This window comes from Drosophila santomea, chromosome 2R, assembly GCF_016746245.2.
Source record: "Drosophila santomea strain STO CAGO 1482 chromosome 2R, Prin_Dsan_1.1, whole genome shotgun sequence".
Lineage (NCBI taxonomy): Eukaryota > Metazoa > Arthropoda > Insecta > Diptera > Drosophilidae > Drosophila > Drosophila santomea.
Window position 1 is genome coordinate 15,037,599 of NC_053017.2, and position 27,203 is coordinate 15,064,801.

The following is a 27,203-nucleotide window of genomic DNA, read 5'->3' on the forward strand; positions in this document are numbered from 1 at the left end:
ATATACATATAGGTGTAAGTCTCCAGGCCGGTGTTTGTGCTGTGTTGTATATAGAAAAGTCCGGCACGTGACTGTTTTGTATAATTGCGCATAAATATCTGTAATGTAATTGCTATAGATGGATGGTTCACAGCAAAGTTCTATACATAGTTGCTTCGTGGTAATCATCCCGTGAAGATCCCTGTACCTTCGCACTCCTTGGACATCTTCAATAGCTGCGAGCGGAAGTAGCCATCGCTGCGCATGCGCCGCGTTTGGCGCTGACATGGTGGTGTTGGTGGCCATGGCCGATGCATTTTTGGGGGCCCCCAATGCGAAACGACAAATTCCAATTGCGAGACGACAAACGACTGGTACGTGGACACGGCTATTGTTGGCCACAAAATTTTATTTCATTTCATATTTTTCTCAAAAGGGAGTTCATTAATATTCCGGGCAGACGGCGTTGCGCTAAAAAGCGGCTTAGCCTGGCCACAGCACTACAGCACCACGTCTCCATGTCTACAGCCCTCCACCCTTTTTGTGTGCCCATCCATCGGCTACCTGTCGCCGGGCACAGGCACAGGTACGCCTGTACTGGTACAGGTATCACCCCCACTCTGCGACGGTGTGCGTGAGCTGGCAACGGAACGCAATCCCCGCTTATTCGCCTTCTCCATGCTGGTGTGAGTGTCAAATGCCAACTAATTGAAACTTCTTCAATTGCCGAGGTGTGGTGCTGAGCTCGCCGCTCGGCTTCGGAATCAGTTGCCAATTAGTCTCCACCGCTGACGGATTACACTTGCCATCGTCCGGGTGTCCAGCGATTCAGCGTTCCAATCCCGTCGTCATCTATTCCAGCATATATGTACATACAATGTAGGCACACAAAAGTTGTTAAGTGCTTTTCAAAACAACAAGCGTTTCATTGATAAAAGCCATTGACAACAAGCGAGTAATAAGACGACCATTTGGTGCGCCCAGTGAGAATGTTTCGGTGAATTGTCGGCCAAATCGGTTGTTTGGGTTTGAGCCATGTCGGATCGATCGTATAGCACCTCTGTTGGTAAATTGGCAAGATGTCGGCATAGCTGACGTTGAAAAGCGATTTTGAAGAGCGCTATGCTGCATCTAGTCAGTTGTTCAATGGAACACTCAGCGAGATCGAACCAAACAATAGTGAAGTTTAAATCGCAATCTCAATTTTTGCTTGCAGATTTAATAGCATAAAATAGGCGACTGGTGTACGTAAGAGTTTAATTACATGAAACCATCGCCAAATTATTCGTTTTGGAACAGTTTGCGTAATTAAAAAATCTTTTTTCTAATGTTATAAGCATAAAGGTTAACAAGTGATTTCCATCTTTCAGAGAATTTACGATGTATTTTTATTTAATCAATATATTTTAACCTTAACTATTCTAGTTTTTTACAGATGAAATAATTATCTCCTTATTCAATTTATGAGATATAAAAGGAATAAACATTATGTGCAGCAAATAAGAATAAGTAGAGTACAAAATCTTGATTTTCAGACATGACGGGGAACCTCTTCTCATGATTTCTTATTATTTATAGTTTTCAAAACCGAATTATTATTATTGTCAACCCGATTTCATGGATAATTGAATTTAATAAACAAATGCGCTCCTTATTGCTGCTTATTTAAGCAGAAAACCACTACAGAAAACTACTAATGTCTCACCATTAAGATAATTGCCAAAAATAAAGAATCTTTTATATAAATATTTGTTGTTTTCATATTTTGTTGTCATTTCAGCTATTTATTTGCATAAAACAGCAAACAAATTCAAAAAGTGCGAGCATCGAGTGCATATCGATAGACACATTCCGCCGATACTCTTGCCGCGACGTATCGCATATCTCCCATCTCCAAACAGCTGTTTTGTTCAACAAAACAGAATTATTCGCCAATTGTTTACAAAAACACTCAAAAAGAGTCTAAGCAAACAATTGGCAAGCAGGTGAAGACTGGCTAGTCTCAGATTAAATTATTCCATAAGTGATGGACAGCCAGGTAAGTGGGCAACTCGTGAGGGACAACCACTTGCAGCTAGTTGATGTCCGGTCGCAAGATAGCGACTAATACTACGTCGCCTGTTAGTGTGGCAAAATTATCGCTTCACAGCAATTAGTCGTACTTATCAAGGCGCCCATTGTTATAAATCTAAATATGCGAGCAATACCGTGCCTCCAGTATTTGGGTGCTGTCGCGTAGTGACGTAATTGCGCTGCGGGGGCGTTGTCTTTTCTCTCTTGCTTGAACGAGATAATACCCCGTGTTTTATTAACTGTCGCAGGCACCGATTGATGATCTGCTGCTGGACATTGTAGACAATGCTTGGCGCATGGAAGTTCTACCCTTCGACCAGGTTCTAGTGCCACGCGAAAAGCTACCCGATCCAGAGGCGGACGGCGGTGACTCACACCTGACGGTCAGCGAGCAGGTGAGCAAATTTTGAATTAGACCGACTTATCAGTCTTATTTCTGTGGTCCGACCACCAACAGGAGCAAAAGTGGACTGATCTGGCGTTGGGCTCGCTGGCACCGGACGCAGCCCTCATCGATCAACTCAACATCACCTCTATCTAACCAAGGACCGCGAGTCCACGGGCGAGTGCAACCGCCTCGCCAACCAACCTGTTAGCGCCACAATCCCAACTCCTAACACCCCGACAACATGACTAGCAACAGCCAGAGCAATAGCTCAAGCCACCAGCACCTGCACTCCCCCTCCAAACTAACCGAATTCGCGCGCAACTTCGAGGACAAGCCGGAATCGCTCTTTGGCCGAGTGGTGAACAAGATCCAGAATGTGTACAACCAGAGCTACAATACCGTCAACGATATATCAAGCGGGAGCAGCAGCAGTTCCTCCTCGCAGCCAGTGCAAGTGGTGGGTAAATCGCAGTTCTTCAGCGACTCCCAAACTCCCACAGCTGAGTTCGCCGATGTGGATACCTCTAGCCAGAGCTCAGTTCGCCCCCAACCACCCACCACACTCAGCATAAGGACCAATATTGAGGCGCGTGACACGAGCACCTCCAGCAACACCGCTGCAAAGGATTCCGAAGCCAGCGACCGCGTCGAATCGCTGCCGCTGCCAACCAGCGAAGCAAATCAGGGGCGCACCGTATCTAACGTTCTCAAGCACATAAGCAATATTGTGGCAACAAAAAACAACAATGTGAGTGAAAGTAATGGTACCATTATCGTTTAAAAGCTTGATTCAAAGGTTGATTCATAGGAACATTCCCACAAGCTTATTATTAAATATTTCTGTTGACTTTTAATTCCTTTAATAAGCCAGGTTATTAGTTAGAAAAAATGATTAAGAAATTTGACAAATTAATAAAAATATATTCTGTATATTTCGTTTCAGGATCTGCGAAACTACAAGGACACCGAGCTGCAGCGCTTCTGGATGCCTGATTCCAAGGCCAAGGAATGCTACGATTGCTCTCAAAAGTTCTCCACGTTCCGGAGAAAGCACCACTGCCGCTTGTGTGGCCAAATATTCTGCTCAAAGTGCTGCAACCAGGTGGTGCCTGGCATGATAATCCGCTGCGATGGCGACCTCAAAGTGTGCAACTACTGCTCAAAGATAGTGCTCACATTCCTAAAGTCCTCAAGCTCTGAGATGGGCCAGGATATGCAGGAGCTGCAGCAGCACTTAAGTAACAAACTGGAAGTACAAGATAGTGGCACCTCGCTTGAAAAACATCCGCAGATGCAAAGGGCAGCCCTTTCGCGAAAGACGTCAGTGGGCTATCAGGAGGAGCGATTCAGTTCGCATCCCACTTACACGACCCTTTCCTTTGACGATCGCAAGAATATCCTGCAGCAGTCAAATTCCTTGATAACCCTGCACGAGGAAATGCAGCGGGATCTGCCTGCTCAAAATTGTGGCCAGCGTCTGATTGAGTTTCTCAATAGTAATAATAAATCAGCAAACGAGGTTCAGGCGGTGGCCATACTGAATGCTATGCTAGCCGCTGGTTTCCTTGAGCCAATCGTGCCCGATCCGGAGCAAATGGATTTCGATGCGTCGCTACACTATAAGTTCGCCAAAAGCAGCAGCTCCGAGACCTCCCGTACGATAAGCCCGCAGTTTGAGGCGGCTCCCCATGCGGAACCACAACCTCCCAAGTCAATGGATCAATCAGCAGATGAAAAGGATAAGGAGCTGCAAAATGAACTGGAAAACGATCGGTGCTATACCACAGCAACGTCTAAGCTCCTTGCTTCCTACTGCGACCACGAAGAGCAACTGCTGGCACAGATGCTGCGCGCACATAACTTGGACCAGGAATGGGACAAGGTGCTCCAGATGCTTTGTTCAACGGCAGCGAATCACTTCAAGCCAGAGCATTGTAGCAACGATCTTATGGACATTCGTAACTATGTGAACTTTAAAAAGGTGCCGGGTGGCAGACGCAAGGACTCAAAGATTGTTCATGGAGTGGCTTTCTCTAAAAACGTCGCCCATAAAGATATGGCCACGCATGTGCCCTTTCCTCGCATATTGCTGCTCCAGTGTCCCATTGTGTACGAGCGGATTGAAGGCAAGTTTGTGACCATTGAAACCGTGCTGCTCCAGGAAAAGGAATACCTGCGAAACGTTTGCGCTCGCATTATGAGCTTCAAGCCCAATGTTGTGCTTGTGCACAAGAATGTGGCGGGCATTGCCCAGGATCTGCTAAGATCGTATGAAGTTACCCTTGTGTTGGATGTGAAGCTTTCGGTAATGGAGCGTCTGGCACGCACTCTGCAATGCGACATTGTCAGTTCAATTGAGTCGAACATAACCATGCCCAAGCTGGGCTACTGCAATGATTTCTACATACGCAACTATAATGGCAAAACGCTGATGTTCTTTGAGAAGCTGACCAATCCCCGTGGATATACCTGTCTTCTCAGAGGAGGCAGCAATGCTGAACTGACGAGGGTCAAGAGGGTGGCATCAGCCCTACTTTTTGCACGCTACAACTGGCGCTTGGAAATGTCATTCCTGCTGAACGAGTTCGCCCAGCCACTCAGTCCGAAACCGTCGATATTCGATTCCAAAGAAACTAGCCCCAAAACAGAAACAGAGGCAGAACTTCGAGCTAAGCGACCAGTTATTTTAGAGCGCAAGTCCGAGGATAAGATCACCACCATCATCAGCGAGAATGTATCGGATTTCACGGATCCATTGCGTGCCTCACAAGCCGAAGCTCTATCCACTTCGCCGTGTGCTCCACCCGTGGTTGAAGCGCTAGCTGTGGAGCCGCGTTACGATAACAGATTCCGCACGGCACTCAGTTCCACATTGCTCTCTGTCAGTCCCTTTCTCACCTTTCCGCTACCTTATTTGGAAACGGAGCAGGGAAGGAAATGCAAGCTGCGCAAGCTGTTTCCCGCAGAGCTTTACTTTTCGAAGCAATGGTCCCGCAACGGATTGGAGCGGCCAGATAGCATGGGAGACAGCGAAGCTGCCAAATCAGAGCCCGGAAACAAAGAGAACCAGTTGCAGCTACTACCACCCCACGATTTTGTGCTAATGAAGATCACAGCACCCGCTAGCAGTCGCGACATTCAGTCGAAACTAGCTGAATTCCGCTCCTTTGGCGGTCGCTTACCCAAGGGCAAAGCTCCTAGTAAGCAAACCATACGATCCATCTTTAAGTCATTATCATTACCACTCATTTATCCCACAGTGCTGCGACCAAAGAAAAAGAACGCCGAGCTGATCCAGCGACCACAGAAGGTCAGTGAGGAGCAGCTGTACAAGGATGCCCTGGATCTGCAGAACCATCAACGTTTGCCGGTGCTCTTCTGCAGCTTCCATTACAATCCCAAGGGCGTTTCGTCGTTCTGCAAGCTGCCCATGCTGCTGGACATGAAGTTCTACGGGCAATACGACATCATGCTGGAGCAGTTCCTCCAACGTTACTGCTGCCTTTTTAACTCCATGTGCCCGTCGTGCAATCTGCCGATGCTGGGCCATGTTCGTCGCTATGTACACTCTCTGGGATGCGTACATGTCTACTTAACCGAGGACCTTACCCGTTCCGACCCGACGCGTATATACTTCACGTCCTGGTGCAGCATATGCAATGCCACTACACCCACTATTCCGCTCGCCGATTCCGCAAAGTGCCTTTCCCTCGCCAAGTACCTTGAGATGCGCTTCCATGGCCACGCCTACAAGAGACGACCTCCTGCGACAGACGCAGAACATGGCGGCGCTGCCTGTGAGCACTCATTGCATCGTGATTATGTGCATCACTTCAGTTTCCGCGGGGTGGGCGCCAAATTCCAATATACGCCGGTTGAGGTTTGGGAGACGGATCTTCCTTCGTTGACTGTGCAACTGGATCTGCCGCAACCAGTTCAAAGCCCCCAACTCCAGGAGGAGATAAAAAACTTCTCGATAAAGGGACATGAGGTTTATAACAGGATTCATGAGCGCATTGCTGACCTCGCCACTGAAGAAGAGAACTCGCCACTGGTGCAGCAACTGAAAACCATGCTCACGCATGACCAGTTCATCTTCAAGCAGAAGATTGAGATCGTGCATACACTGCTCACGGATAACAGGGCTACGGCCTACGACACTAGCGATGCTTTGGCCATGGCCAGAAGAGCTCTAGCGGAGAGCATTGAGCTGTGGGGCCCGCGGCTGCAGGAGATCGAGAAGCTGACCGCCAAGCAGGCGCATCACATAGACTCTGGAACCATTTGCACGGAGGAACTAAGGCCGGATCAGGTTCAGTCTGCAGACTCCTTTAAAGCTACCGCCACCGCTAGTTTGCCCAAAGAGAATGATCCGCTGGAGTGTCCAAGCGAGGATATTGAAACTGGCGCATCGAACAGTCAAACAGTTTCGGATAAGAATTTCTCCATTGACCAGCTGTTGGCCTCCACCGTTAACGTTTACTCCGATAAGAAGTCAATAAGGAAGATTCTTACCCAGCTACTGCCATCGGGTAATCAGGTTAACCCTTTGCAGTCGCCTTTTCCGGCACAGGATCATCTGACGCTCCCATTGGGCAGTATTCCCGTTCACGTTAGAGAAACCGATCTGAGCTCAGTGATTGCATACAGTTTAACTTCGCTGGATTATCAGAAGGCAATAGATGAGGCGAAGGCGAACTCCAATACATCTTCAGCCTCTGCTGCCCATTCAAGTCCGCAGCTAAAGCGAAAACATCCACTAGCGGAAAGCATTAGCGATGCCGAAGACAGTCCGAGCCTCTCACGTACTTCGAGCAACACCAGTGCCGCTCCCAATGCATCGGTTGCTTCGCCAGCTACTGCGGCTTCCGAGTCGGAGGAAAAGAGCAAGGAACGCACCAAGCAGCCACCGAGTCCGCATATAACACTGGCATTCCAAGACCACAGCTGCCAGTTCCAGTGTAGTATCTACTTTGCCCGCGAGTTTGATGCAATGCGCTCGAAGAGCTTGAAGCCACCCAAGCTAGATAAGTCTCTGTACCGCCGGCTGGAGAAGAGCAAGATGCGGGAGGAGCTGAGAATCTCACAGAGTCGCACCGGTTCCGAAATGGAGCTGGTGCGCAAACCCAGCGACGTTGGAGGGCCTCGAGCTACTGAGGAGGACTCCAATCAGGAGGAGGACGCTAGGATAGCTTTGGCGCGCAGCCTTTGCAAAAGTGTCCAATGGGAGGCGAGGGGCGGTAAATCGGGGTCCCGGTTTTGCAAGACGCTTGGTAAGCTTACAAATAAATTAAATCTGAATACTTATTCAATTTTGTTCTTACCAGATGATCGTTTTGTGCTCAAAGAGATGAACTCCAAGGACATGACCATCTTTGAGTCATTTGCTCCAAAATACTTTGAGTACATAGACAAGTGCCAGCAGCAACAGCAGCCCACATTGCTGGCCAAGATCTTTGGCGTCTTCAAAGTCAGCGTGAAGAAGAAGGAGTGGGTTTTGCTTAGTTGTATACTCCAAATCTGTTACTAATGCATTTTTCAAATTAGTTCCTCCGTGGAGCGTTCCGTAATGGTCATGGAGAATCTGTTCTATGGCTGCAATATTGAAAACAAATTTGATCTTAAGGGCTCAGAGAGGAATCGCTTGGTGGATCCCACCAACCAGCAAGGTGAAATTGTCTTGTTGGATGAGAATCTGGTTCAGAGTGAGTTCAATCTCTATGCAAACCACAAAAATATATTATTGAAATATAATATTACTTGGTTACAGTGTCCTGGTCAAAGCCTTTGTATGTGCTGTCCCACAGCAAAACTGTTCTGAGGGATGCCATCCAGCGAGACTCCTCCTTCCTGGAGAGAAACCTCGTCATGGACTATTCCCTTCTGGTGGGCTTGGACAAGAAAAACGGCGTCCTGGTACTAGGCATCATAGGTATATCTTGTAGCACATTCAATGTTTGGAATAATTGCACGTTCTTTTTGATAGACTACATTCGCACCTTTACGTTGGAGAAAAGGGTAGAGTCCATCATAAAAGGATCGGGCATCCTTGGCGGCAAGGGAAAGGATCCCACCGTGGTCAATCCGGAACGCTACAAGCAGCGCTTCATCGACGCCATGGATCGCTATTTCCTCACAGTTCCGGATCGTTGGGAGGGCCTTTCAAAGGTCTAATCCCCTTCACCCACCCACACACAAAGTGCACCCATCAGTTAACATAACATAGCTCTAGACGCAATAAAGTAGACGCCAATCCAACTCAATTCGAATTCAACAACACTCTGTCAGCCAGCATTTCCGACTCCGCAGGCAAATTGATTTGGCCTTGACCCGCATCCGCATTCGCATCCGCAGCCCGGAAGCCACCGCTGCTCATGACAATTGAAAGCCATGTACTTCGGCGTTGCGTGCCAGGCGAAAAGGGAAATTATTATCATGATGGAGACCGCGTCGCGAAATGAAATCGTTAAGAGGCGAGTAAATCAGGCAAATGTGCTCATTGGAGCCTCATAAGCATGGTTTCATTAGCGAGGCGTCAAAATGCCGCGAACTGGGTTAAGGAACTCAACTCTGACAGCTGCAGCGGGTGGCCAAAATCGGAATCAAAACACCATTTCATATTCAAATCAACTGCAGCTGGCAACTTTTGATAGCCAACACAGCCGAAGGATGAGGAGGACGCCACAAACTGCGCGATTGCATGTAGCAGCACTTGGAGCTGAGCACAAAAAGTAAAATCCTCACATTGTTGTAATCCCCCCAGTGACACCTCAAGTCAGTCGCCGTGGGAAAATGTTGGAGCAGCAGAAGCGCAATGGAGTTACGGCAAAGAGTGGGGTGGGGTGGCAAGGTGGAAATGTCGGAAAGTTGGCGTGCGAAAACTGGCTAACTTCTTGGTGGCGCACACTGCCACCATTCAGTTGGGATTTACGATCTGAGCGGTCAAGTTGTGGTGCGGCGAGCTGCGCTTAAATGGCGCCATTTGCGGTTCGGTGGCTTCGGCGGGACTGGAGCTGTGGTCAGCCACTGGCCAAGGGTGTGCCGGAACAGGAGTGCATCAAAGTTTTCCCTCTACACGGAGACCCAATAAATGTTTAATTACAGCGCAGACCACACAAAAGCAGGAAATCAACAATGGCGATTGCCTACGACTGGAAGACCAACGATGTGTAAGGAGCTCAAGTGGTTCCCAACTATTTTTGGGTGTTATAAACCCAGTAGCTAATAGTCACAAGTGAAAGTAACACAAAACTATTCTTGGGAAGTAACTAAAGGCACTGCATTTGTATTCTTTGGAAAGTTTTTCTGCACCCTACCAGGAAATATTCTGACCCCATTCCTTATTAATGTGTTTTGAAGAGACGCCTTAGTAAAAGTAGACATACGCCTAAGTATAAACAAGGCTATTTCCTTTAGAGTTTAATTGTGTATTTGCCTGAAACATAAAATTTAAAAGAACAGAACTAGGTGCCTACATTTTACCATCACAAAGGCACTTGTATAGTAAGTTTGCCTTGCAACTGATTTAAAGTGAGTGATGTTAGACCTAATCGAAATCCCGGCGGCGGTTGACCTTGTCTTGTTCCCATTGCTGTTAACATAATGGTGCATTCTTGTTTATTGCATTACGTATACGCCCTGTGGCGTGACTAGGCCGTGTAACAGCAATTAAAGCGTCATAAATCTGCAACTGTAATTATGTGTATGTCCAGGTATCGCAGTGGCCACACTGATTAGCATATTTAAATGGGTTACCCCACTGCTGGTTCGCCTTTAAAAATAGCCAAAGGTCATTTGGCATTGTCAAGATTGCTCGTTCGCCGGACTTTCCATTCCGAAGTCTTTGGGGGAACCAACCAAGCATAGGTCGAAAGTTGTCCAGAAATTAGGTCAGATTTTTGGCCCTAGTTACGAGCAGTTTTTCTCTCTTTTCTTTTTTTTTAGGTTCCTGTCTGTTTCCGTTTCCAAATCAGCGAGCGAATCACGCACATTCCCCCGCGTCATGCAATGAATTTTGGTTTATGGATAGTACAACATTTTGGCAGTCACCAATTAAAAGCATTTCGCTGGCACATTTGCCCACACGTGAGAACTTTTAGCCGTTGTAAAAACTTTTTGATTCCGATGTGCGCAACAGGTGTTTGTGGTCACATTTAGCCCGCTGCCGGGAGCCATAAAAAGTGCAATTTGCATGCGCGCAGGTTCGCCTCCGACTGGCAATCCTTGTGCATTTTAAATGGCCTGCCTGCTGGGCGACGAGTCCTTGGCAATGCCTCAACAAAAAACTCATTTCCGTATATGGACTACCAAGGTCCTTTGGGCGCCGCGACGCGGGCGTTGTCAGGAATAACAAAAGTCGGGAATTTTGTGAGCTAACGATTGGCATTCCGTGGAGTGGGGAAGCTATCACATATGCCCAGACATCGTGTTTGGAATGGAGGATCTAGTGATGTACTAAACAATCTGTACAAGAGTCAGGCATATCCTGCTCAAGAAATAGTTCTTAAGTACGTGTGCCAATTATGTGGAGTTAGGGCAATAGGTTTAAATTCAATTATTTTAATTACAAAGATTGGGTAATGGATACCAGCGGATCGACTCTGCTCGGGCGACCTGCTGCTCCCATCGAATGCAATAGACAATTTTCTAATTTGCAGCAATTTCACCCTTTTTACCCATTCATTAGTTTGTTTACAGAGGTTTGTGAGGCGAGTGTGCCTAGCAACCTGGTCGTGGCACGCCATGGGCTCTTGCTCCATGGAAATGGACGAGGAGGTGGATGTGGGAGGTGGATGTGGTGGAATGCCTTCCACTGGCTGCCTTTTGGAACCGGGCGCCGTCTTATGGCGGCCTCCTTCCCGAAACTCCGCCAATGCAATTGCCAAAGGTCGAGAGGAGATGGGGGAATTGGTGGCCCCGTTTTTAAGGGACCTACCTGTTATTTGGTTGTGGTGGCGACCACCAGCGATACCCGTAATTTTTCCGCTCAGTTCGCTGGCAAAGACAAGACGCGTCGGATGTACCACACACATATGTATGTGTAGCAGATCCTAACCGGATTCGCATTATCCCCCACCCACAGTTTTGATGCCGACTTTGGCTGGAATCGTTCCTTCTCCGAGCCGGATCTCACAGCCAATCAGAAGTCCGGCGATCTCAGCCGGTTCGCCATCAAGCATCCGCACGAGTACATAGCCGTCGATGACCTCAAGTACTTCCGCCGCCGCCAGCCCGTCCATCTGCACACCCGGAGCAACGTGTGCCTGCACAGCGGCGATGAGCCAGCGCCCAGCTTTGGCTCCCTGAAATCCGAGTACCGCAAGCACTTCCGTGGCACCCAGTCCCGACCCAGATCCTTGCTGCGGCGCGCCACCTCGCTGCGACTGGAGGGATTCATGCAGCTGCTGTCGGAGCACCAGGAGAAATACCACTGGTACACGCCCGAGGACCTGCGCTTGTGAGTAATCAGCTACCCATGTTGGCACTGGAATACTTCTTATCCATAGTCCAGAGATACATTTGAAGAAATCAATATTCATTTAATTGATCTGAGATTTAAGGCACACCAATCAATAGTAAAGTGATTTCCATCCCCCAGCTCCCGCACCTTTCCCGTCCGCAATCCGGAGAACCTGCAGTTGGGCGAGGGCAGCGAGGGCAACGGCTTCAATGCCGCCGATGGCATGAAGAACTCCTCGTACCTCATGCTGGATCCCAGCACCAAGATACTGCCACGCGAGGTGTTCCTCGACGAGTCGGAGCTGGCGGCCAGGAACCAGCCAGCCACTAGCAAACTGGCCGCGGACAAGTTTCGCCGCGATGTGGCTGCCCAGGAGCAGCAGCGATGCCATCTGCAGATGCGTGCCCAGGCCGTGGATCGCGAGCAGCACGGCCAGGTGCCGGAGCCCTCCGAGTACCGTCGCCAGTTCGTGCAGCAGTTCCCCGAGAAGGCGCACTCCATACCCCAGATGAGCAGCATCAAGATCCAGGGTGAGTTCGTGGCAGTGCCGGAGTACCGGGACAGTTTCCGTATGTATGCCAACTACTCGAAGAGCGCACCCATCAAGAAGAACGACAACCTGCGCGTATCCGGCTCCGAGGCTGCCTGCGCTCCCAGTTCGGAGGTGCCGGAGTATCGCGACAAATTCATCGACCCACCCAAGCACGTGGCCAAAGAGAAGTCCCTCAAGACGGACGACCATCTGCGTCCGCGCGGGGAGTTCACCAAAGAGATTCCCGAATACCACGAGAGCTTCCGAGATCCGCAGATCACCGAAATGCCGGAGCGAGGAAAGCCCCGGGAGCCGTTCCTTCGCCTGCGCGGCAAGATCGAGTTTAATCCGGAGTACAGGAATAACTATCAGGATTTTCCGCGTTCCCGACCCGTCGTCCAGAAGCCCACTTCCTGCTTCCGGTTGCCCACCTCGGGCGTATGCCACGCCCCATCCGTTCACCATCAGCCGGAAGAGGAACTGGAAACGCCTGTCCTGGTAACAGTGCCTCCATCAGAGGTAACCGCCACCCCGGAATACCGCCGAGCGCAGTACAACTACCAACTGCGGGAGCGGCCCAGGGATTTGGAGGCTGCTCCAGCCGGTGTCCAGGGGAATCTGCGCAAGAGCTCCGATTCCTCGTTGGAGGCCAGACAGCCGCAAGCGCAGATGCCCCACAAACGGAGAACGTCGCGTCAGCGGCAGATCAAGGAGCCCGAGCAGCCGTTGGCCACCAGATTCGACGATGTGGGCGGCAATGCGGCCAAAAAGCCAGCCCGCTACGGCCGACGAGCATCTGTCCTCCAGAACGCAGCCAGCTGTCGGGAGAACTCGTCGATCATCGAAGGTAATCCCAAATACGCCGTGGGATGTCGGCGCTCCAAGCAGCCAGGCGGAAATCAAACGCAGCCACCTGGTGCCTTCGTGGTGCTCGACGAGCCGTGCAAGCCTTCCAACTGGATGAAGAAGACCTGGTACGACTCCTAGGACAACGCATCTACACCTACCATTGGTATTCTGTTTTAAATCTATCTAATGTAATGGAATAAAAAAGAGTTAAAAGGAAAAACTATAATTGCACATGTATTCTTGTATTTTGGGTTTCATGGTAAGTATCTTTAAGAACAAGTATCTGGCTCACTCTGCAATTGTATCTTGGGTTTCATGTTAAGTATCTTTAAGAACAAGTATCTGGTCCACCCTGCAATTGTATCTTTCTCATTCATGGCGAAAAAACGTAAACAAACGGCTGACTGCTCACCTTAAAAATGTTTGGGTGACTTTAATCTTATCTCGTGGCTGATAATAGTTTTGTGAGAGCGGTTACTCATAGTGGTTCAGTATCGCCGTGGATTTCGCAAGCTGCAGATGTGAAGAACGCATTTCCAAAACCAGACTCAAAGGGGAACTCCCATCCGAAGTGGAATCATGAGCGACACGGTGGTCCATGCGGCCAGTCCTCCGCCTCACATACTTGGCTACACCGTTCGTAGCCCCACTCGCATCTGGGTCTCCTATATAGTGCCCACCTGTCTGGGACTGCTTGTGTACATTGTCCAAACCGCCTCGGATTTGGCCCTGAGCTATCAGCACTTCAGTCAGATGGAGCCGGGACTGGGAGCTGGCACCCTGGTCCTGGTGATCCTGCCCCCCATCATCACCTTCATCCTGGTGGCGGCTTCGAAGGCGCAGAGGGATTGCGCCTGCTCGGAACGCAATAAATGCTTGGCCCTTGGCATTGGACTGCTCAAGCTGTTCCTGTTTCCGTTCTTTGTGATTTTCAGGTGAGTCAATGGACTGTAAAGTGGGTCACACTGCCGTGTTCAATAACTATAACCGATAAGGTTCTGTACGCGCTTGTTTTGGGCCATCGAGGGACTCTTCCACGACGACGACGATGTGGAGCGCATGAAGTGCTTGGCCAAGGCCACACAAACATCCAACATTGAGTTGTATCTGTTTGTTCAGGCTTACGCCCAGGCAGCTCCACAAATCATTCTCCAGCTGTACCACATGCTCGTCCAGGATATGTTCCGCAACTACGAGACCTGTAAGATATATCTAGGATTACCTCACAGGATTACCTAATTATTAACTGCTTCCTTCTAGCTGCTGTTCAGTCCTTGTCGCTGGTGCTCTCAGCCATTGATCTGGCTGCAATAACCACCAGTTACCACCGGATGGAAAGCCAGCGGAGGGTGGGTCGCCATTATCCTTGGGCCACACCACAACAGGTGGATACCCATCGCTGTCAGCTGGAGCAGAACGAACGCCTGTGCTGCGAGGCTGAGCGGAAGAAACGCGAGTCGGAGCGCACAATTACCAGTTTCCCGGAATCCGACAAGATCATGGAGAACTTTCGAGCCCGCCGCTCACTGCCCAATTCAGGTGAGGGCACCCATGAGCTGCATATTCAGGGCGAGGACGAGGTGGACAACGAAGGCCTGGAGCAACTGGAAACGCGAGCACTACTCCACTCCGGTCCAAGAGGCAATGCCACCGATGAGGAGAAAATACAGGGTACGAGGCCCAAACTGAAAGTGCGATACGAGGACCTGGGCGACTTGAACACCATCGAGGTGTTGGACAGCATACCCGAGACACCAGCACCGCCACCGCCTCCGAAAACGGCGCCACCAGAGCTGCCCGTTCTGAAGCCAGCCGAGGATGATCCTCCAACGCCCGACTTGCGGCGAACCATGTCGGATAATGAGCACAGAAAGAGTCGTCGCGTGACTAGACCTCTGTCCCAACTGGAAACCTTCAAGGACATGCTGCTGGTTAATGCCCAGCTGTACATCAAAGAGAATGTGCCACATCCGCCCAAGCTGCTGATGGGCAGGCTCAAGGACGAGGATACTGAGGAGCATAGTGTTCTGATTCCACAATCACCCAAACCATCACCTCTGACGCCCAAGGACGTGGTGGACTTTTACTTCCCGCGTCCCACCAAAATTGTGAATGGCATACAGCAGGATGATTTCGCGGGCAGGACGGTTTCCTTCTTCGGATGGATTGCCTTCATCAGCATGAGGATGCTGTCGTTGTCCACCTTCTGTGTCTTCTATCCGAAGGCATTCTTCATCCTGGTGGGCGTGCACTACGCCCTGATGCTGGGCTGCCTGGCACTGGAAACCCGTTGTCGTGGTGGTTGGAGTCGCAGCCTGTTCTTACTTCTTCTCGCCTACATCTACATATTTGTGCTGATGGAATTCCGAGTGTCCTTCAAGAACATTCGACTGTGGTATGGTGGATACCTGGTGCTCACTCTCGTCGAGAACATTACCATATCCTCCATTTGGTACGCAAACGAGGAGTTCGATTCCTGGTGGTTCGGCTTCATCTGGGAGTGGATCGTTTACAGTGGTATCCTATTTCTGGCCACCCTCATCGTTTATTACTGTATACTCCGGCCCAAGGAGGTATCCCTCATAGTGGAGGACGACTCCACGCAGGGGAATCAACAGGAAAGCCATGAGGACCAGGCCGTTGCCTAGCAGTTTCCGGTTAGTTTGCTAGTTTGTTATATCGAAGTAGGTAGAGTATAAGACGTCAGTCTGTCACTGGCAAACGAATAAATTATTTACCTTAGTATTAGATCGAAAAAGGATATTGAAAAATTCATTCTGCAATGGTTGATCGTGGCAATAATTTGGTACTCCCAGTGGGTCCATGCACAACGGAACTCACGGAATCTCAAGCCAGCTTTGCTCCACCCAAAATTAAGAAAGTGCTGCGTAAGTTTGAACTGGAGTATTCTGGAGTCCTTTTTTAATACTAATGGTAATCCAGCCACTCGGGAGAATCGCATGGAGCAGTTTCTCTGGCAGGAACTCTTTGCCGAATACAACCGACAGGCCTCCGCCCAAGTGGATTTGGGTGAGGATCGCACGGAGTACTACGACCAGTTCTGCAAGGATGTGCCACCAAAAAACGAGGAGACTGAGGAAGTTCTGGTCAACAAGTATCCACTCTACTGCACCACTGCCGTCACCGTATGGAATCACGAAGGAGATTTTACCAAGACTTTCAAAAGAAAATATTCCATTACCAGACCTATTGATCAGTGTACTGAAAAGTTTGCACTTTAAAATTTATTTGTAATTGTTTGAAAAAGAATAGTGCCCACTATAAATTATTTAACTTTGTTCTTTCCTTTTAAAGCTAAATAAAAATTTTATTCAACTTGCAGCTTGAATAAAGACATGCCGGATCTATAAACAAATAGATTTTAGTTATAAAAAAATGTCTACTAAAAATGCAAATAACATTATTTTTAAATTCAATGTATGTTAACGGTTGAGATAACAGTAACAGCATGCATACGGTCACTCAGGCAACGGCCATCGATTGGTTATTCGTTTCGCCATCGATGTTTGTTGATCAAAAAATATATCGATAGTTGTCTTGGCCGCTGACGTGTATAAAATATCGAGGGACAGGCGGTGCTTTTTGAGCGATTTAATTTTATTTTCCTGTAGAATATAAGTGGCGTGTGAGAGCGCAACCACAAAATAGGAAAATGTTTAAGCTAGGTGCGTATCCAGCTCGGTGTTTGAGCTGAATAACTTTAATTTTACGCCATATTCAGTGTAAACGCCGGCAGCAAAGTCTCAGCTCTCGTGCTGTCTCCCTCTGATTTTCGTGGTTAAGCGATTGCCGGCGACTTGGAACCTAATGGTTATTTTTTCTATCGAATTCCAGGTCTGGTCATCTTCTGCGTGTTGGTCGCTAGTGGGCCGACGTGGAGCGCCCGCACAGTGGACAGCCACCTGGGGCAAAAGGATCTCAGCCGCCTGCAAAAAGTGTTCGTGGACGGATTTGGCTCTAGTGACCTGCAGTCGATCTTCTTCTCCAGCCTCAACATCCAACTGACTGACGCCACCCAGAAGGAGCCATTGTGCAAGAAGATTGCCACGCTGCATTCGGAATCCAAGCTGAACGTGGGTTCTTCTAGATACGCCCATTTATGAATGGCCCTTATTTATGTCATTTGCTTGCAGAGCTTCGAAAAAGACTACTACTACATTGGTGCTAGCAGGAACCTGGGCTGCTCCGCAAAGATCGACGAGAGTTTGCTCTCCAAGGTATATGGTTCCCTTAACGCGGAGCTGGGCAGCTCGCAGGAGATCTTCTACCGCGTAGTCACCCACAAAGTGCTCGGCGTGGAGATCAATGAAGCCACTCAGGGAAAACTAGTGAAGCGTTTGCAAGAACTGCTCAAGAAGGACGACACACTCAGCGGCCTGGGATACGCTTTCAATGTTGCGCCACTTCTGGGTGCAGGTGCCTCCTTTATCGCTAATCGCGTTGAGGATGCCATCGTGCAAGCAGATGAAGTTGACGGCAAGCTTCTGCAATTCGAAGGTGGTCTCAGTATCACCTCCCTGATCATCAATGGTGCTTTCGGCGTGAGCAAGACCTTCGAAAAGCCCGTGCCCGTTACCGCTGACCAGGCAGTTAAGTTCGCGAACTACTTCCTTAGCCGCCGATCCGTCCAAACCGCCAAAGGAGCTCATGTGCTGATCGAGGCACTAAAGACTATCAGTGGAGCCGATAAAATTGCTCCCGTTTGCGTGCAGCTCATTGGCAACGGGCAGTTGGACGCTCAGTCGCCGACTCTGAATGTAGCTGTTGTGGATCTGCTCGGAAAGCCTTTGTCACCTGCCCCCAAAGCCGTCAATGCTAAGGTTATTCGCAAGAAGGACAGCGCTGTTTTGGCTGATAAAATCACTGTGGCCTCTAAATCCTCTGACAAGACCACCTACGTGGCTGATTTGGCCAGCTTAAAGCCAACTCGCGGCGTTTACCAGGCGGAGTTGAGTGCCGATGGTGTCTACACCCAGACACTGCAGTTCAAGGTTCTCGGCCGCGTCAAGGTTCAATCTCTGGAGGTGGGCATTGCCGAATCAGATGCCAGCGCTGCTACCCGCAAGCAAAGTGTGACCTATCCAGGCAAACTTCAGGAGGTTCTCTCCGCTGACAGCACCCAGAAGCTTTTGCTGAAGGCCGTTCTTGTAGATGAATCCACCAGCAAGCCTCTGGCTGTCCATCAGGCCTTTGTTCGACTCTATAACAAAAAAACTGACAAGGAGATCATCTTTGTGGCCGAGCAGGATAGCAGCAAGGCGTACAAATTCGACATGGATGTGGGCAATAATGGCAAAAACTTCAACTACCAGAGCGGCACCTACAGCATTTTCTTGACCGTGGGCGATTCCTCCCTGTCCAACTCCTTCGAGTGGTTGGTTGCTGAAGTCCAATTGAAATTCAACGAAGATAAGGGTAACATTGCAAGATATTTATAATGAAAAGTACTAATCTCACCACATATCTGGTTACAGAAGTCAAACCTAAGACCACTTCTGGTCCCCTGCCTGAAATTATCCATCAGTTCCGTGTGCCCGACAAGCGCCCGCCCCGCATAGTGTCTGATATCTTCACCGGACTGTGCATAACCCCGCTTGTTCTGCTTTTCGTGTTCTGGGGAAAACTGGGCATCAACGTGTCTAACCTAACGCTGGCCCCGAGCACGATTGGCTTTCACCTGGGTTTCGGTGGCATCCTGGTGCTGTTCTTCGTGTTCTGGCTGCAGCTTAACATGTTCCAGACACTACGCCTGCTGATTCCTATCGCAGTATTCACATTCCTGGCTGGCAACCGATTGCTGAGACGTCTGTACGCACAACGTAACTCAAAGGCAAGTGCGTCGTAAGTCCGTTTATCATTGTACGCAGTCAATAAGTGAGCTACTCTCTATCTTGCAACTCCATCAGAAAAGAAACTTTAATAAAGCGATTTAGTTAAGCCCAAACACACACTAAATGCTGCCTTTAAATATACTTGAATATTATTTTATTTGTGTATAATTTTACAGCCTAGTTTCAACTGCACAAGCTATGATATAATAATTGTCTTTCAGACTTTTTGCTAAGCAGACAGTTGCATAATACAAAAACAATGGAAACATATATGTATATTTACAATAATAACAGTTGTGAAAATCTCCCCGAGTGATTGGACAAGAACCTAGAGGTGAGCCTTCATGAATGGCTTCAAGTACTTGTGGAATGCCCCGTTGACAGGCTCCTTGTTCAACGGGTTCTTCTTGGTAGACTCAAAGATGTGCTCGTAAACATTTCCATCATAGGCACCCAATGCAGAATCCAGCACGCGATCGTGAAGATCAAAGCTGTCCACCAGGTTGACGGCATTCGGACGGAGTCGCTTTAAGCAGTTCTCCAGACGAACCTCTAGTTTCGTGACATCCTGATCAGTCAGATCAATAAACTGTTAAAGAAAACATTTGACATTAAATATACAAAAGTAGATTTAATTGCGAATCCTACCCGCAGAAAGTCGCCAATGCGGTTGAGGCAGGCGTCTACCAGATAAAGCTCCAGCACCACTTTAAGGACTTCAGCTAGTTCTGGGGATACCTCGCGGGACAAGGCCGTAAGTTCCGTATAGGCAGTCTGGGCCAGGAAGGCGCGTCCATGGAGCTACAAGTGATATAAAATTAATTAGGGAACTGATCAAATTATTAATTTTTCGTTAAAACGTACATCTGCAGCTGCTGTTAAGAAGGTGCCACATAGATTAGCTGACACCTCGATACCATGACCTTGCTTGCGGCGCAGTTCAATCTGCTCATAGGCAATTCGGGTTTTGCTGATAGAAAAATGTTAGTTAAAAACCAGCCAGCGAATTAATGTTTTCCAGTCGATACTTACTTGGCGGCAACGAACTGGAAGGCCTTTACAATGGACGTCAAGGATCCGTCAAAGTTAACAAACTTCGTTTGGTTTATTGCGTCACTTATGTACGAAACCGTGGGCACCAGCTTCTCTCCGTTTAAGGCCTGTCCATAGACCTTCACCAAATAGCGGGCAGTCTGGAGCAGCATCACTGTGTTCTCGCCCTCATAGGTGCAAACAGCCGTGGTCATGCCGTATATCGTGGGGAAGTTCGAGCAGTCCATGTAGCCATGTCCGCCACAGGACAAGCGACACGTTTCCACGCCGGCGGCAGCGTCGGCACTACAGATTGCCTTAAGGCAGCAGGACAAAGCATGCATCTCGGGCAGGCGATCCAAGTTACCCTGCTCAATCTCCCCAGAAATCACATTGTACATATTCCAGATGCCATCACCCGTCGTTTTGAAAACGATGGCCTTAGCTATCTGGGGGAACAACTTCAGCTGCTGTGTGGTATGGTCCATGATTTGTGGCTCCGGTTGATTGGGATCAATGGGACTCTGTCGGCGAACAGCTGAGTACCTAGTGGCAATAGTGGATGCCTTGGCCAGACTCTGAGCGGTATCACGGATAAGAGCACAACGCACAAACATCTTGAATTTAAAAATGGTTAAAATCTCGCTGAAGGAATAGTGTATATCCGTGGTAGTACCATGGTTCCGTAGGTAAGCACGCTGTTCTTTGGCGCCACATAGGTGCCATCAGGCAGCACTTGCTGGTTCTTCATCAGCATGTTGTTCAAAGGCACCCGTACGTTCTTCAGTCCCAAATAGCCATTGTTGACACCCTTCATGCCCAGTTTGGTGCCAATGTCTCCTATGTCGATGCCGGGCATGGGACGGTGAGAATCGGAATCCCTCAATTGGACAATAAAAGGAGCCAGGCCACGGAACTCGCCCTTGGTATACAGCTGTGCCACCACAACCGCATGGTTAGCAGTGTGTCCCACTGGAAGTCCGGAAGTTTAATACAGATGTAAGATAGTTAAAATTAAAGGAGACTCACATCCACCGGGCCACCACTTGTATGCACTGAGTGAAGGTGTGTTTATCACAAACTCCTGGGTGCTGGCATCGTAGTCAGCCCGGGTCTCCAGACCGCGCAGGAAGGTTCCGTGTCCCAGTTCCGTCTGGGCATAAGTGCCAATGATTTCGCAGTCCCAGGCCTTGCTCAGCCATTCCACCTGCTGGTCCATCGTGCCCTGGCCCATTATGGTGGGCACAAACATCACGTAGTGCAGCGTCAGGGGATTGCCCTCCTTTAGAATAGCTGCTCCCAAGGATCCACCAAGCAGAGCACTAAAAACATACACATTACAATCTGAAGTATATCGAAACTAAGAGGGCTTCTTTACTTGTAAGTGTCCACTCCATCCTCGCCATCAGCACGCAGCTTACGGATCTTCTCCCCAATAATGCAGGCTTTGCGCAAGCTGTGCTCATAGAGCTCCTTGTGTGACAAATAGGAAATGGGCAAGTCATCCTGCAGCGCCGGATCCTCCAAAAACATTTTCTCTGTCAAAACGATCAACGAAATTTAGTAGATGGGGCCATAAGGAAAGGGATTTAATATTTTAGAAGGTGCTATTAAGATAAGCATTGTTGATTTTCGCTGCGTAACCATGAGTGGCCAGTATTCTTTGCTAATTCGTGGGAGTCACTGGGCATTGTCCATTTATGATGCCCCGAGCGACCGTGCAAATCTGTCAGATAAACCTATCAGCTAAACCAATTTCAAGTGGCTCTGGAAATAGATGGGTGGGTAGCTGCAAACATTCAAAGTACACGGCTTCTGGGATTGATCGCGTTTCGTGCGAAGTTCAAAGATTAATAACTTATGAGCTGGCTAATAGGTGCCGATTAACTAGTAGCGGCTTGTTTATGCGGAATACATAATTAATGAACTCTGGCCCTCTTGGCGTGCAGCAAAATGAGTAATTCGGATGAATGAATGGACGCAGAAGAAGCGTATCAAAACAAAGAAGTTGACAGGATGGCAAAACAAGTGATTCGATCAGTACTATCTTAGTTTTTGAGAATTTATCAGTGGCTTTGATAGTTAGCTCCAGAGTTTGGATTAGCTGTAAATGCGTTCAAGCCTAGTCTAATTGCCAAGTCATGCTTTTGGCACAATTTCTCGCATCCACTGTGTGGAAACGCGATTGCGCCAAGCTCATACAAAGCTCTCAGCGACCAGTTTATGTGAATGTCTGTCGGGGTCACCGGAGAAGCTTGCAATCCGGTGTTTTATTAAATCTAAGCTGGCTCACCCAGTGCCTTCTTCTCCTTGTAGCGCTCCTCGCCGCCGGCCCACAGAACGGAGAACTCCCGGACATCGAAGGTGGCCGTATTGCGTTCCTTCTGCAGATCGGGATTCACTGGTTTGGCTGGCATTTTGCTGTGCGGCACAGTATTCAAGTCACGTAAACAGGTTATGGATTGTATGGATTAACGAGCCACCGCAAGGCGTCCGTCTTCGGTGAATATCGCGTACTGACTGATTGCTGCGCTCAGTGGTCGTTTGGTCACTCAATTGCCGTTGAACGGAAGCCCAGTGGAGATTGAGATTATGGAGTGCTGATCTGATCCAGCTATACCAATACGGAATCTAATCGTCGATGCTTGCTGGCGAACGACGTGAACTTTAACCGCGAAAATACACATGTAATTTGCTGGCTTTTGTGTTGAAATAATCTGCAGCACAATTATTATTCTCAGGCCATTGTTGTTGCTCCACATTTATAAGTAAATACACAAAATAAATACACTACATGTGCAGAGTACTTGGGCACTTTCTTTCCATATGTTGCATAGTTTAATAAAATACTTTTTAAACGCTTCTTTGTTCGTGTAATTCTTGTGCAATCAAAGTTTTAAAGGCACTACGCGTTGTAAATAAAACATGCAATAATAACACACGTTGAAAGTTTCAAATTAGCCGCTTTTGTAGAAAGTAGAGTATCTGAATGCATCCTAAATAATCGAATTATTTTTGTTGTTAGCAGCTCTTTGTTTGTATTGTGACGAAATCAGCTGTTGAACAGGGCTGCAAAAGAAAAACCAGTGCTGCAGCATTTGTAAACGCCAGGGATGCAGTGCAGCACTAACTTGGCGCCAATTCAAAATAATTGAGAAATGCTCATTTTATTAAAAACATAGATATATATTTGCTAGCTAAATGATCATGAGGTAACAGCAATCTTTGGCCTTATAGCATAGGTTTAGGCGTGCGTAAAAGTAAATCACGATTTAATACACTTACTAGATGGTAATTACATTTGGCTTGGGTGAGAACAATATTCATAATATCCGCTTAAATGCCATGGGCGTGGCTAGTGGCTATAGCAATGCCCCGCTGATGTTGCCCCATGCCAGAGTCATAGGAGCAGCTGGCCGCTGGCTCCATTTGATGCACTTCCGCCGGATACCAGTGACTGTGCGACTCCGGCAACTGATGGTAACTGAGATCCGCTGCCACATGGCTTTCGCTTCGTGTGGACGACTTTGGATAGGATTGCGGATGCGGATGCAGGGCTTGCCAATCCATGCGCGCGGAGGAGGTGGCTGCAGGTGATGGGGCAAATGCCAAACTCCGACTGCTCTGGTGGAACTCAAAGGGCCAGCTCTGCAAGACATAAGATAATGTGGCATAAATCATACGAGTTGTGGAAACCACAGGGGCTATATTTGGAACAATATGACGACAACCCATGCGAGACAGCGCCATTGTTTGTTTACGCAACTTTGATTGTTTTTAGTGCCCCCGCCTCCAGATCTAGATCTACAATAACAGCCTCATTAACGCATCTATAAAAACATAAACAGCCAAACACTTGCGGACAAGAGACACTCATTTGTATGCCATACATGGAGGGATTGGGAATGGAAATGGGATATAGGGATGCTAGAGATGCAAGGGCTAGTGAGCAAATACCGAACCAATGGGTTGTTCCCAACAGATCATCTTAGGCGCGTGGATGGGATACATTCGGATAGGGTCGGGACTCTCCGATCCGATCCGATCCGAAGCGATCTGATTTGCCACCATATGGGCACAAGACGGAACCGCCGTATTTGCTGAATTTTTTCACGCATTCGGTGGGTAAACAATTGCATCTATTTGGATAAGTTGTGCGCCATGAATCCACATTGATAGATTGTGTAAACTTCGGACGAGAATGGATAAACATGGTTAGACTACATTTTAATTACAATAATCCGAGTGGGAAAACTACTGAGGACGACACTTTCGCTCGCATGTCATTCACATTGTCGCTTCAAAGCATCGAGCATCTTTAAAAATAAAAGCAAAGACTAAAAAGACTAACTAGTGCCCCCCATCCAGATCCTCAGGTCTGCGGCGGTGCCATCTCCGTTCCCAGCCCGCTTCTCCATCGGCCTGTCACTCATATTTAATATTTTCGAAATTCACAAAAGTATCGGATGACAGGAAAGCGAGGCAGTCTGAAATCACAAAATGTGATTTCGGCGTTCTAGTGGGGGGCCCGGCTGAATGGCTGACTCCGGTCTTGGGATTTGGATGTGGATGTGGTTACGGTTGTGGTCCACCTCCATCTAGAAAAGGTGGAAATACTTGTCGCCGCATCGCGTCGGCATCACCAAGCAGATGTTGCACCACATTCGTTCGGATTTTGGATCTGTATTTCGCTAAATTTGTGTAGAATTACCCCTATATTTTGAGTAGTATTGCTTACTACTTCGCTTGTTTGAAACGAACTGAGTTTAATAATTTGTAATTAGATTGTAGAAGTATCACTTTTTAAATTCTAAACATAAGAAGAAGGTGGGTTTTCCATGTTACATTCAATGATCTCAAGGTAAAACTTTCGAATATGCACTGAATGCTTTCTAGCTTTCAAACGTTAAGTTCAATGGAGTTCCTTTTACTTAAATGGAAAATATCTATCTACTTTATTTCCTTAATGACTTTACAAATAAACAGCAACGTTTTTATTATCATCCCAAAACTGCGCTTTCCATAAAAAGACATGAAATTATAAGAATCGCGATCTGCAAGCAATTACTTCTGAATGAAACAGAAATCCATAAATAACATTGATCTTGGGCCTATCACTGGGAATCCCCTGCGACACCTGTCATTATCTGACGAGCTCCACCTGAAGTGGCCGGCTCATTAATGCCTTTCCAACGCCATCAGCCGCGGATGCAGTGCATCGTTAAGTGGTGGCAGTGACATCACTTATTGGGGCACGGGGATCGCAATTGCATGACACTTACCATGCCGTGTCCGTTGTTGTGGAAATGGTAATTGCCTCCGCCGGACGAGTCTGCCATGTGACTTGTGTCCAGGCCATCGGAACTGGTGGTGCTCGAGTGGCTGTGGTTGAGGTGCTGCTGGCTGCTGCTGTGGTGGTGCGGGTGGTGCGGGTGGTTCTGCGAGTGGCTGCCTGTCTCCACGGCCGTAATTAGCTGCTTGATGTAGAGCGTGGCCAAACGTAACGTGTCCAGCTTGGAGAGCTTCGTGTCCGGCGGAATGTTGGGCAGCTTGGTCTTCAATCGCCCGTAGGCGCTGGATAGCACCCGCATACGCATTCGCTCCCGGGCATTGGCCGCATTTCGCTGCACCGGCGGCTGTGAGCCTACAAGTTCAGATAGGTCATTAATTACATATTGTAGATACACTTAAAAGAGCTTTAATAACTGGAGATTAATTACCAACAAATAGTTTCATTCGTATCTACATTAGGTATAAGTAATTGCATCTATGCCTCCATGAAATATGTAGTTTCAAAAACCAAGTTTGTATTATAGCAACAACTTAGTAAGAATTTATTACAAAAGAACTTCCCTTAACACCTATTCCCTATATTATATATAATCGCACTTACTTTGCGAACTGGCATCCTCGTCGAAGTCGTCATCAAACATATCCATGGGGCTGGAGGCGCGCTTCTTGCGTGGCATTGTTCAAAAACCAGATGGTATCACAAAAATCACTTGGAATATATTCAAATTGGGTATAAACTTCCAATCACCCAGTTCTTTCTCACTTAAAACGGAACCGTACCGAACCGAAACCAATCTGTGGCGAGTCAAATACGTCCGATCTGCGTGGCACATAGAGCACTTCTGTCAAGGGTTACGGGGAGAGTCTCCTTTTTGAGCACTCTGCTCCTCAGTGCGCGGCTCTCCAGATTCCGGCTATTTCTGGCACCTTGGCAGGCACGCCCACGCTCCGCAAGCCGTCCCAATTGGCGGAGGCATCCCGACACATGGTGCGATCGGCGGTCTCTTTCTCGGCTGTTTGCCTTCTGGCTGCCACCACATTGGCCCAGTGTTCCGCCGCCGGTCTGCGGGAAAATACAAAATGAATCGCTCGGTTTATCCGGTCCATTTGGGTGGTGGAGTGGGGCGTCGTTGCGCCGTAAGGATGTGCGACAAGCGAGTGCGAAGCGTGCCAAGCCTCCGGCTCCAGATGGCACCACCTGGTATCGATCTCTGATCTCGCAGTGCATTTGGAAATAGTCATTTATGGCAGATCCGAAGAGATTATAATCCTGGGGTTCAACTGCGTATCCTGTTTGGGGTCGCCTTGGAAGTCATTTGAGTGCTTATGGTGGGGAATTTACAGTTCCGAGAACTTTTTTGTAATTTCAAATATTCTGCAGGAAATCAAAATACTCAAACACTTAGATATATGTATAATATATGTACATTCAACCTCAGGAAAGAAATAGAATATATACCCATTTGTTTTGTTTATAGAATGTACATGTTTGCTTCAGACCCCTCGACCACTATTTCATAGAAATTATTTAAAAAGCTTTTTAGAAAGACAATCAGTGTTTTGAAAATCATTTAAATTAATGGATTAAAATATTATAAACTAAATAGGTTGGAAAACCGCATCTTTAATTAAACTAATATTGGTCAGATTAAATTGTTTTTTGACCTAGGAAGCTGCGAACTAATTTTAATACTTGCCACGCCTCCAATTCCAGATAAGAAGACCACTGTGACCCCAAACACTTGG

The 27,203-nt window shown here is 48.0% G+C and overlaps 8 protein-coding genes across 8 annotated transcripts; 6 read left to right on the top strand and 2 right to left on the bottom strand.

The window, feature by feature from the left end:
- The first annotated feature begins 1,854 nt into the window (after positions 1-1,854).
- LOC120447219 (anaphase-promoting complex subunit 13) lies at positions 1,855-2,650 on the top strand. Its single transcript, XM_039628738.2, has 3 exons — positions 1,855-2,017; positions 2,301-2,447; positions 2,510-2,650. The coding sequence occupies exons 1-3, from the start codon at positions 2,006-2,008 to the stop codon at positions 2,591-2,593; spliced, it is 243 nt and encodes an 80-aa protein (XP_039484672.1). The 5' UTR covers positions 1,855-2,005; the 3' UTR covers positions 2,594-2,650.
- A 31-nt stretch (positions 2,651-2,681) lies between these two features.
- LOC120447218 (putative 1-phosphatidylinositol 3-phosphate 5-kinase) lies at positions 2,682-8,703 on the top strand. Its single transcript, XM_039628736.2, has 7 exons — positions 2,682-3,188; positions 3,384-5,640; positions 5,701-7,713; positions 7,768-7,930; positions 7,988-8,145; positions 8,211-8,372; positions 8,427-8,703. The coding sequence occupies exons 1-7, from the start codon at positions 2,682-2,684 to the stop codon at positions 8,612-8,614; spliced, it is 5,448 nt and encodes a 1,815-aa protein (XP_039484670.1). The 3' UTR covers positions 8,615-8,703.
- A 2,307-nt stretch (positions 8,704-11,010) lies between these two features.
- Positions 11,011-13,457, top strand: LOC120447220. Its single transcript, XM_039628739.1, is given in 5 exon segments — positions 11,011-11,249; positions 11,251-11,287; positions 11,290-11,350; positions 11,523-11,897; positions 12,039-13,457. Coding segments are annotated over 5 exon segments (1,884 nt in total). The 5' UTR covers positions 11,011-11,219; the 3' UTR covers positions 13,420-13,457.
- Positions 13,458-13,756: 299 nt separating this feature from the next.
- Positions 13,757-16,031, top strand: LOC120446576. The gene is made up of 3 exons (XM_039627597.2): positions 13,757-14,216; positions 14,277-14,482; positions 14,542-16,031. The coding sequence occupies exons 1-3, from the start codon at positions 13,861-13,863 to the stop codon at positions 15,927-15,929; spliced, it is 1,950 nt and encodes a 649-aa protein (XP_039483531.1). The 5' UTR covers positions 13,757-13,860; the 3' UTR covers positions 15,930-16,031.
- Positions 15,976-16,653, top strand: LOC120446577. The gene is made up of 2 exons (XM_039627598.2): positions 15,976-16,169; positions 16,225-16,653. Exons 1-2 carry the CDS (start codon positions 16,064-16,066, stop codon positions 16,521-16,523), a joined length of 405 nt encoding a protein of 134 aa, XP_039483532.1. The 5' UTR covers positions 15,976-16,063; the 3' UTR covers positions 16,524-16,653.
- A 173-nt stretch (positions 16,654-16,826) lies between these two features.
- Positions 16,827-19,257, top strand: LOC120444840 (dolichyl-diphosphooligosaccharide--protein glycosyltransferase subunit 2). The gene is made up of 4 exons (XM_039624797.1): positions 16,827-16,967; positions 17,137-17,375; positions 17,436-18,717; positions 18,777-19,257. The coding sequence occupies exons 1-4, from the start codon at positions 16,955-16,957 to the stop codon at positions 19,145-19,147; spliced, it is 1,905 nt and encodes a 634-aa protein (XP_039480731.1). The 5' UTR covers positions 16,827-16,954; the 3' UTR covers positions 19,148-19,257.
- Positions 19,258-19,270: 13 nt separating this feature from the next.
- On the bottom strand, positions 19,271-22,908 carry LOC120444839 (probable peroxisomal acyl-coenzyme A oxidase 1). The gene is made up of 8 exons (XM_039624796.2): positions 22,459-22,908; positions 21,544-21,703; positions 21,195-21,487; positions 20,842-21,137; positions 20,166-20,782; positions 19,998-20,103; positions 19,782-19,934; positions 19,271-19,722 (listed from the first exon to the last, which is right to left on the bottom strand). The coding sequence occupies exons 1-8, from the start codon at positions 22,580-22,582 to the stop codon at positions 19,462-19,464; spliced, it is 2,010 nt and encodes a 669-aa protein (XP_039480730.1). The 5' UTR covers positions 22,583-22,908; the 3' UTR covers positions 19,271-19,461.
- Positions 22,909-23,420: 512 nt separating this feature from the next.
- LOC120445446 (POU domain, class 4, transcription factor 2) lies at positions 23,421-26,361 on the bottom strand. The gene is made up of 3 exons (XM_039625883.2): positions 26,059-26,361; positions 25,448-25,809; positions 23,421-23,813 (listed from the first exon to the last, which is right to left on the bottom strand). Exons 1-3 carry the CDS (start codon positions 26,132-26,134, stop codon positions 23,502-23,504), a joined length of 750 nt encoding a protein of 249 aa, XP_039481817.1. The 5' UTR covers positions 26,135-26,361; the 3' UTR covers positions 23,421-23,501.
- Between the last annotated feature and the right edge of the window lie 842 nt (positions 26,362-27,203).

What these genes read in the sequence shown, in the direction of transcription:
- LOC120447218 (XM_039628736.2), top strand. Translation starts at nt 2,682, where the DNA reads ATGACTAGCAACAGCCAGAGCAATAGCTCAAGCCACCAGCACCTGCAC. An exon ending in CCGGTTTTGCAAGACGCTTG is followed by an intron (nt 7,714 to 7,767) that starts GTAAGCTTACAA and finishes TGTTCTTACCAG; the next exon opens with ATGATCGTTTTGTGCTCAAA. An exon ending in GGATGAGAATCTGGTTCAGA is followed by an intron (nt 8,146 to 8,210) that starts GTGAGTTCAATC and finishes ACTTGGTTACAG; the next exon opens with TGTCCTGGTCAAAGCCTTTG.
- LOC120447219 (XM_039628738.2), top strand. An exon ending in ACCTGACGGTCAGCGAGCAG is followed by an intron (nt 2,448 to 2,509) that starts GTGAGCAAATTT and finishes GACCACCAACAG; the next exon opens with GAGCAAAAGTGGACTGATCT.
- LOC120444840 (XM_039624797.1), top strand. An exon ending in ATTCGGAATCCAAGCTGAAC is followed by an intron (nt 17,376 to 17,435) that starts GTGGGTTCTTCT and finishes ATTTGCTTGCAG; the next exon opens with AGCTTCGAAAAAGACTACTA. An exon ending in GAAATTCAACGAAGATAAGG is followed by an intron (nt 18,718 to 18,776) that starts GTAACATTGCAA and finishes ATCTGGTTACAG; the next exon opens with AAGTCAAACCTAAGACCACT.
- LOC120445446 (XM_039625883.2), bottom strand. Translation starts at nt 26,134, where the DNA reads ATGCCACGCAAGAAGCGCGCCTCCAGCCCCATGGATATGTTTGATGAC. An exon ending in CGAGGATGCCAGTTCGCAAA is followed by an intron (nt 25,810 to 26,058) that starts GTAAGTGCGATT and finishes CTGAACTTGTAG; the next exon opens with GCTCACAGCCGCCGGTGCAG. An exon ending in ACAACAACGGACACGGCATG is followed by an intron (nt 23,814 to 25,447) that starts GTAAGTGTCATG and finishes TATGTCTTGCAG; the next exon opens with AGCTGGCCCTTTGAGTTCCA.
- LOC120444839 (XM_039624796.2), bottom strand. Translation starts at nt 22,582, where the DNA reads ATGCCAGCCAAACCAGTGAATCCCGATCTGCAGAAGGAACGCAATACG. An exon ending in TTCCAGTTCGTTGCCGCCAA is followed by an intron (nt 20,104 to 20,165) that starts GTAAGTATCGAC and finishes TTTTTCTATCAG; the next exon opens with CAAAACCCGAATTGCCTATG. An exon ending in TCTTAACAGCAGCTGCAGAT is followed by an intron (nt 19,935 to 19,997) that starts GTACGTTTTAAC and finishes TATCACTTGTAG; the next exon opens with CTCCATGGACGCGCCTTCCT.
- LOC120446577 (XM_039627598.2), top strand. Translation starts at nt 16,064, where the DNA reads ATGGTTGATCGTGGCAATAATTTGGTACTCCCAGTGGGTCCATGCACA. An exon ending in CAAAATTAAGAAAGTGCTGC is followed by an intron (nt 16,170 to 16,224) that starts GTAAGTTTGAAC and finishes ATGGTAATCCAG; the next exon opens with CCACTCGGGAGAATCGCATG.
- LOC120446576 (XM_039627597.2), top strand. Translation starts at nt 13,861, where the DNA reads ATGAGCGACACGGTGGTCCATGCGGCCAGTCCTCCGCCTCACATACTT. An exon ending in CCGTTCTTTGTGATTTTCAG is followed by an intron (nt 14,217 to 14,276) that starts GTGAGTCAATGG and finishes ATAACCGATAAG; the next exon opens with GTTCTGTACGCGCTTGTTTT. An exon ending in GTTCCGCAACTACGAGACCT is followed by an intron (nt 14,483 to 14,541) that starts GTAAGATATATC and finishes GCTTCCTTCTAG; the next exon opens with CTGCTGTTCAGTCCTTGTCG.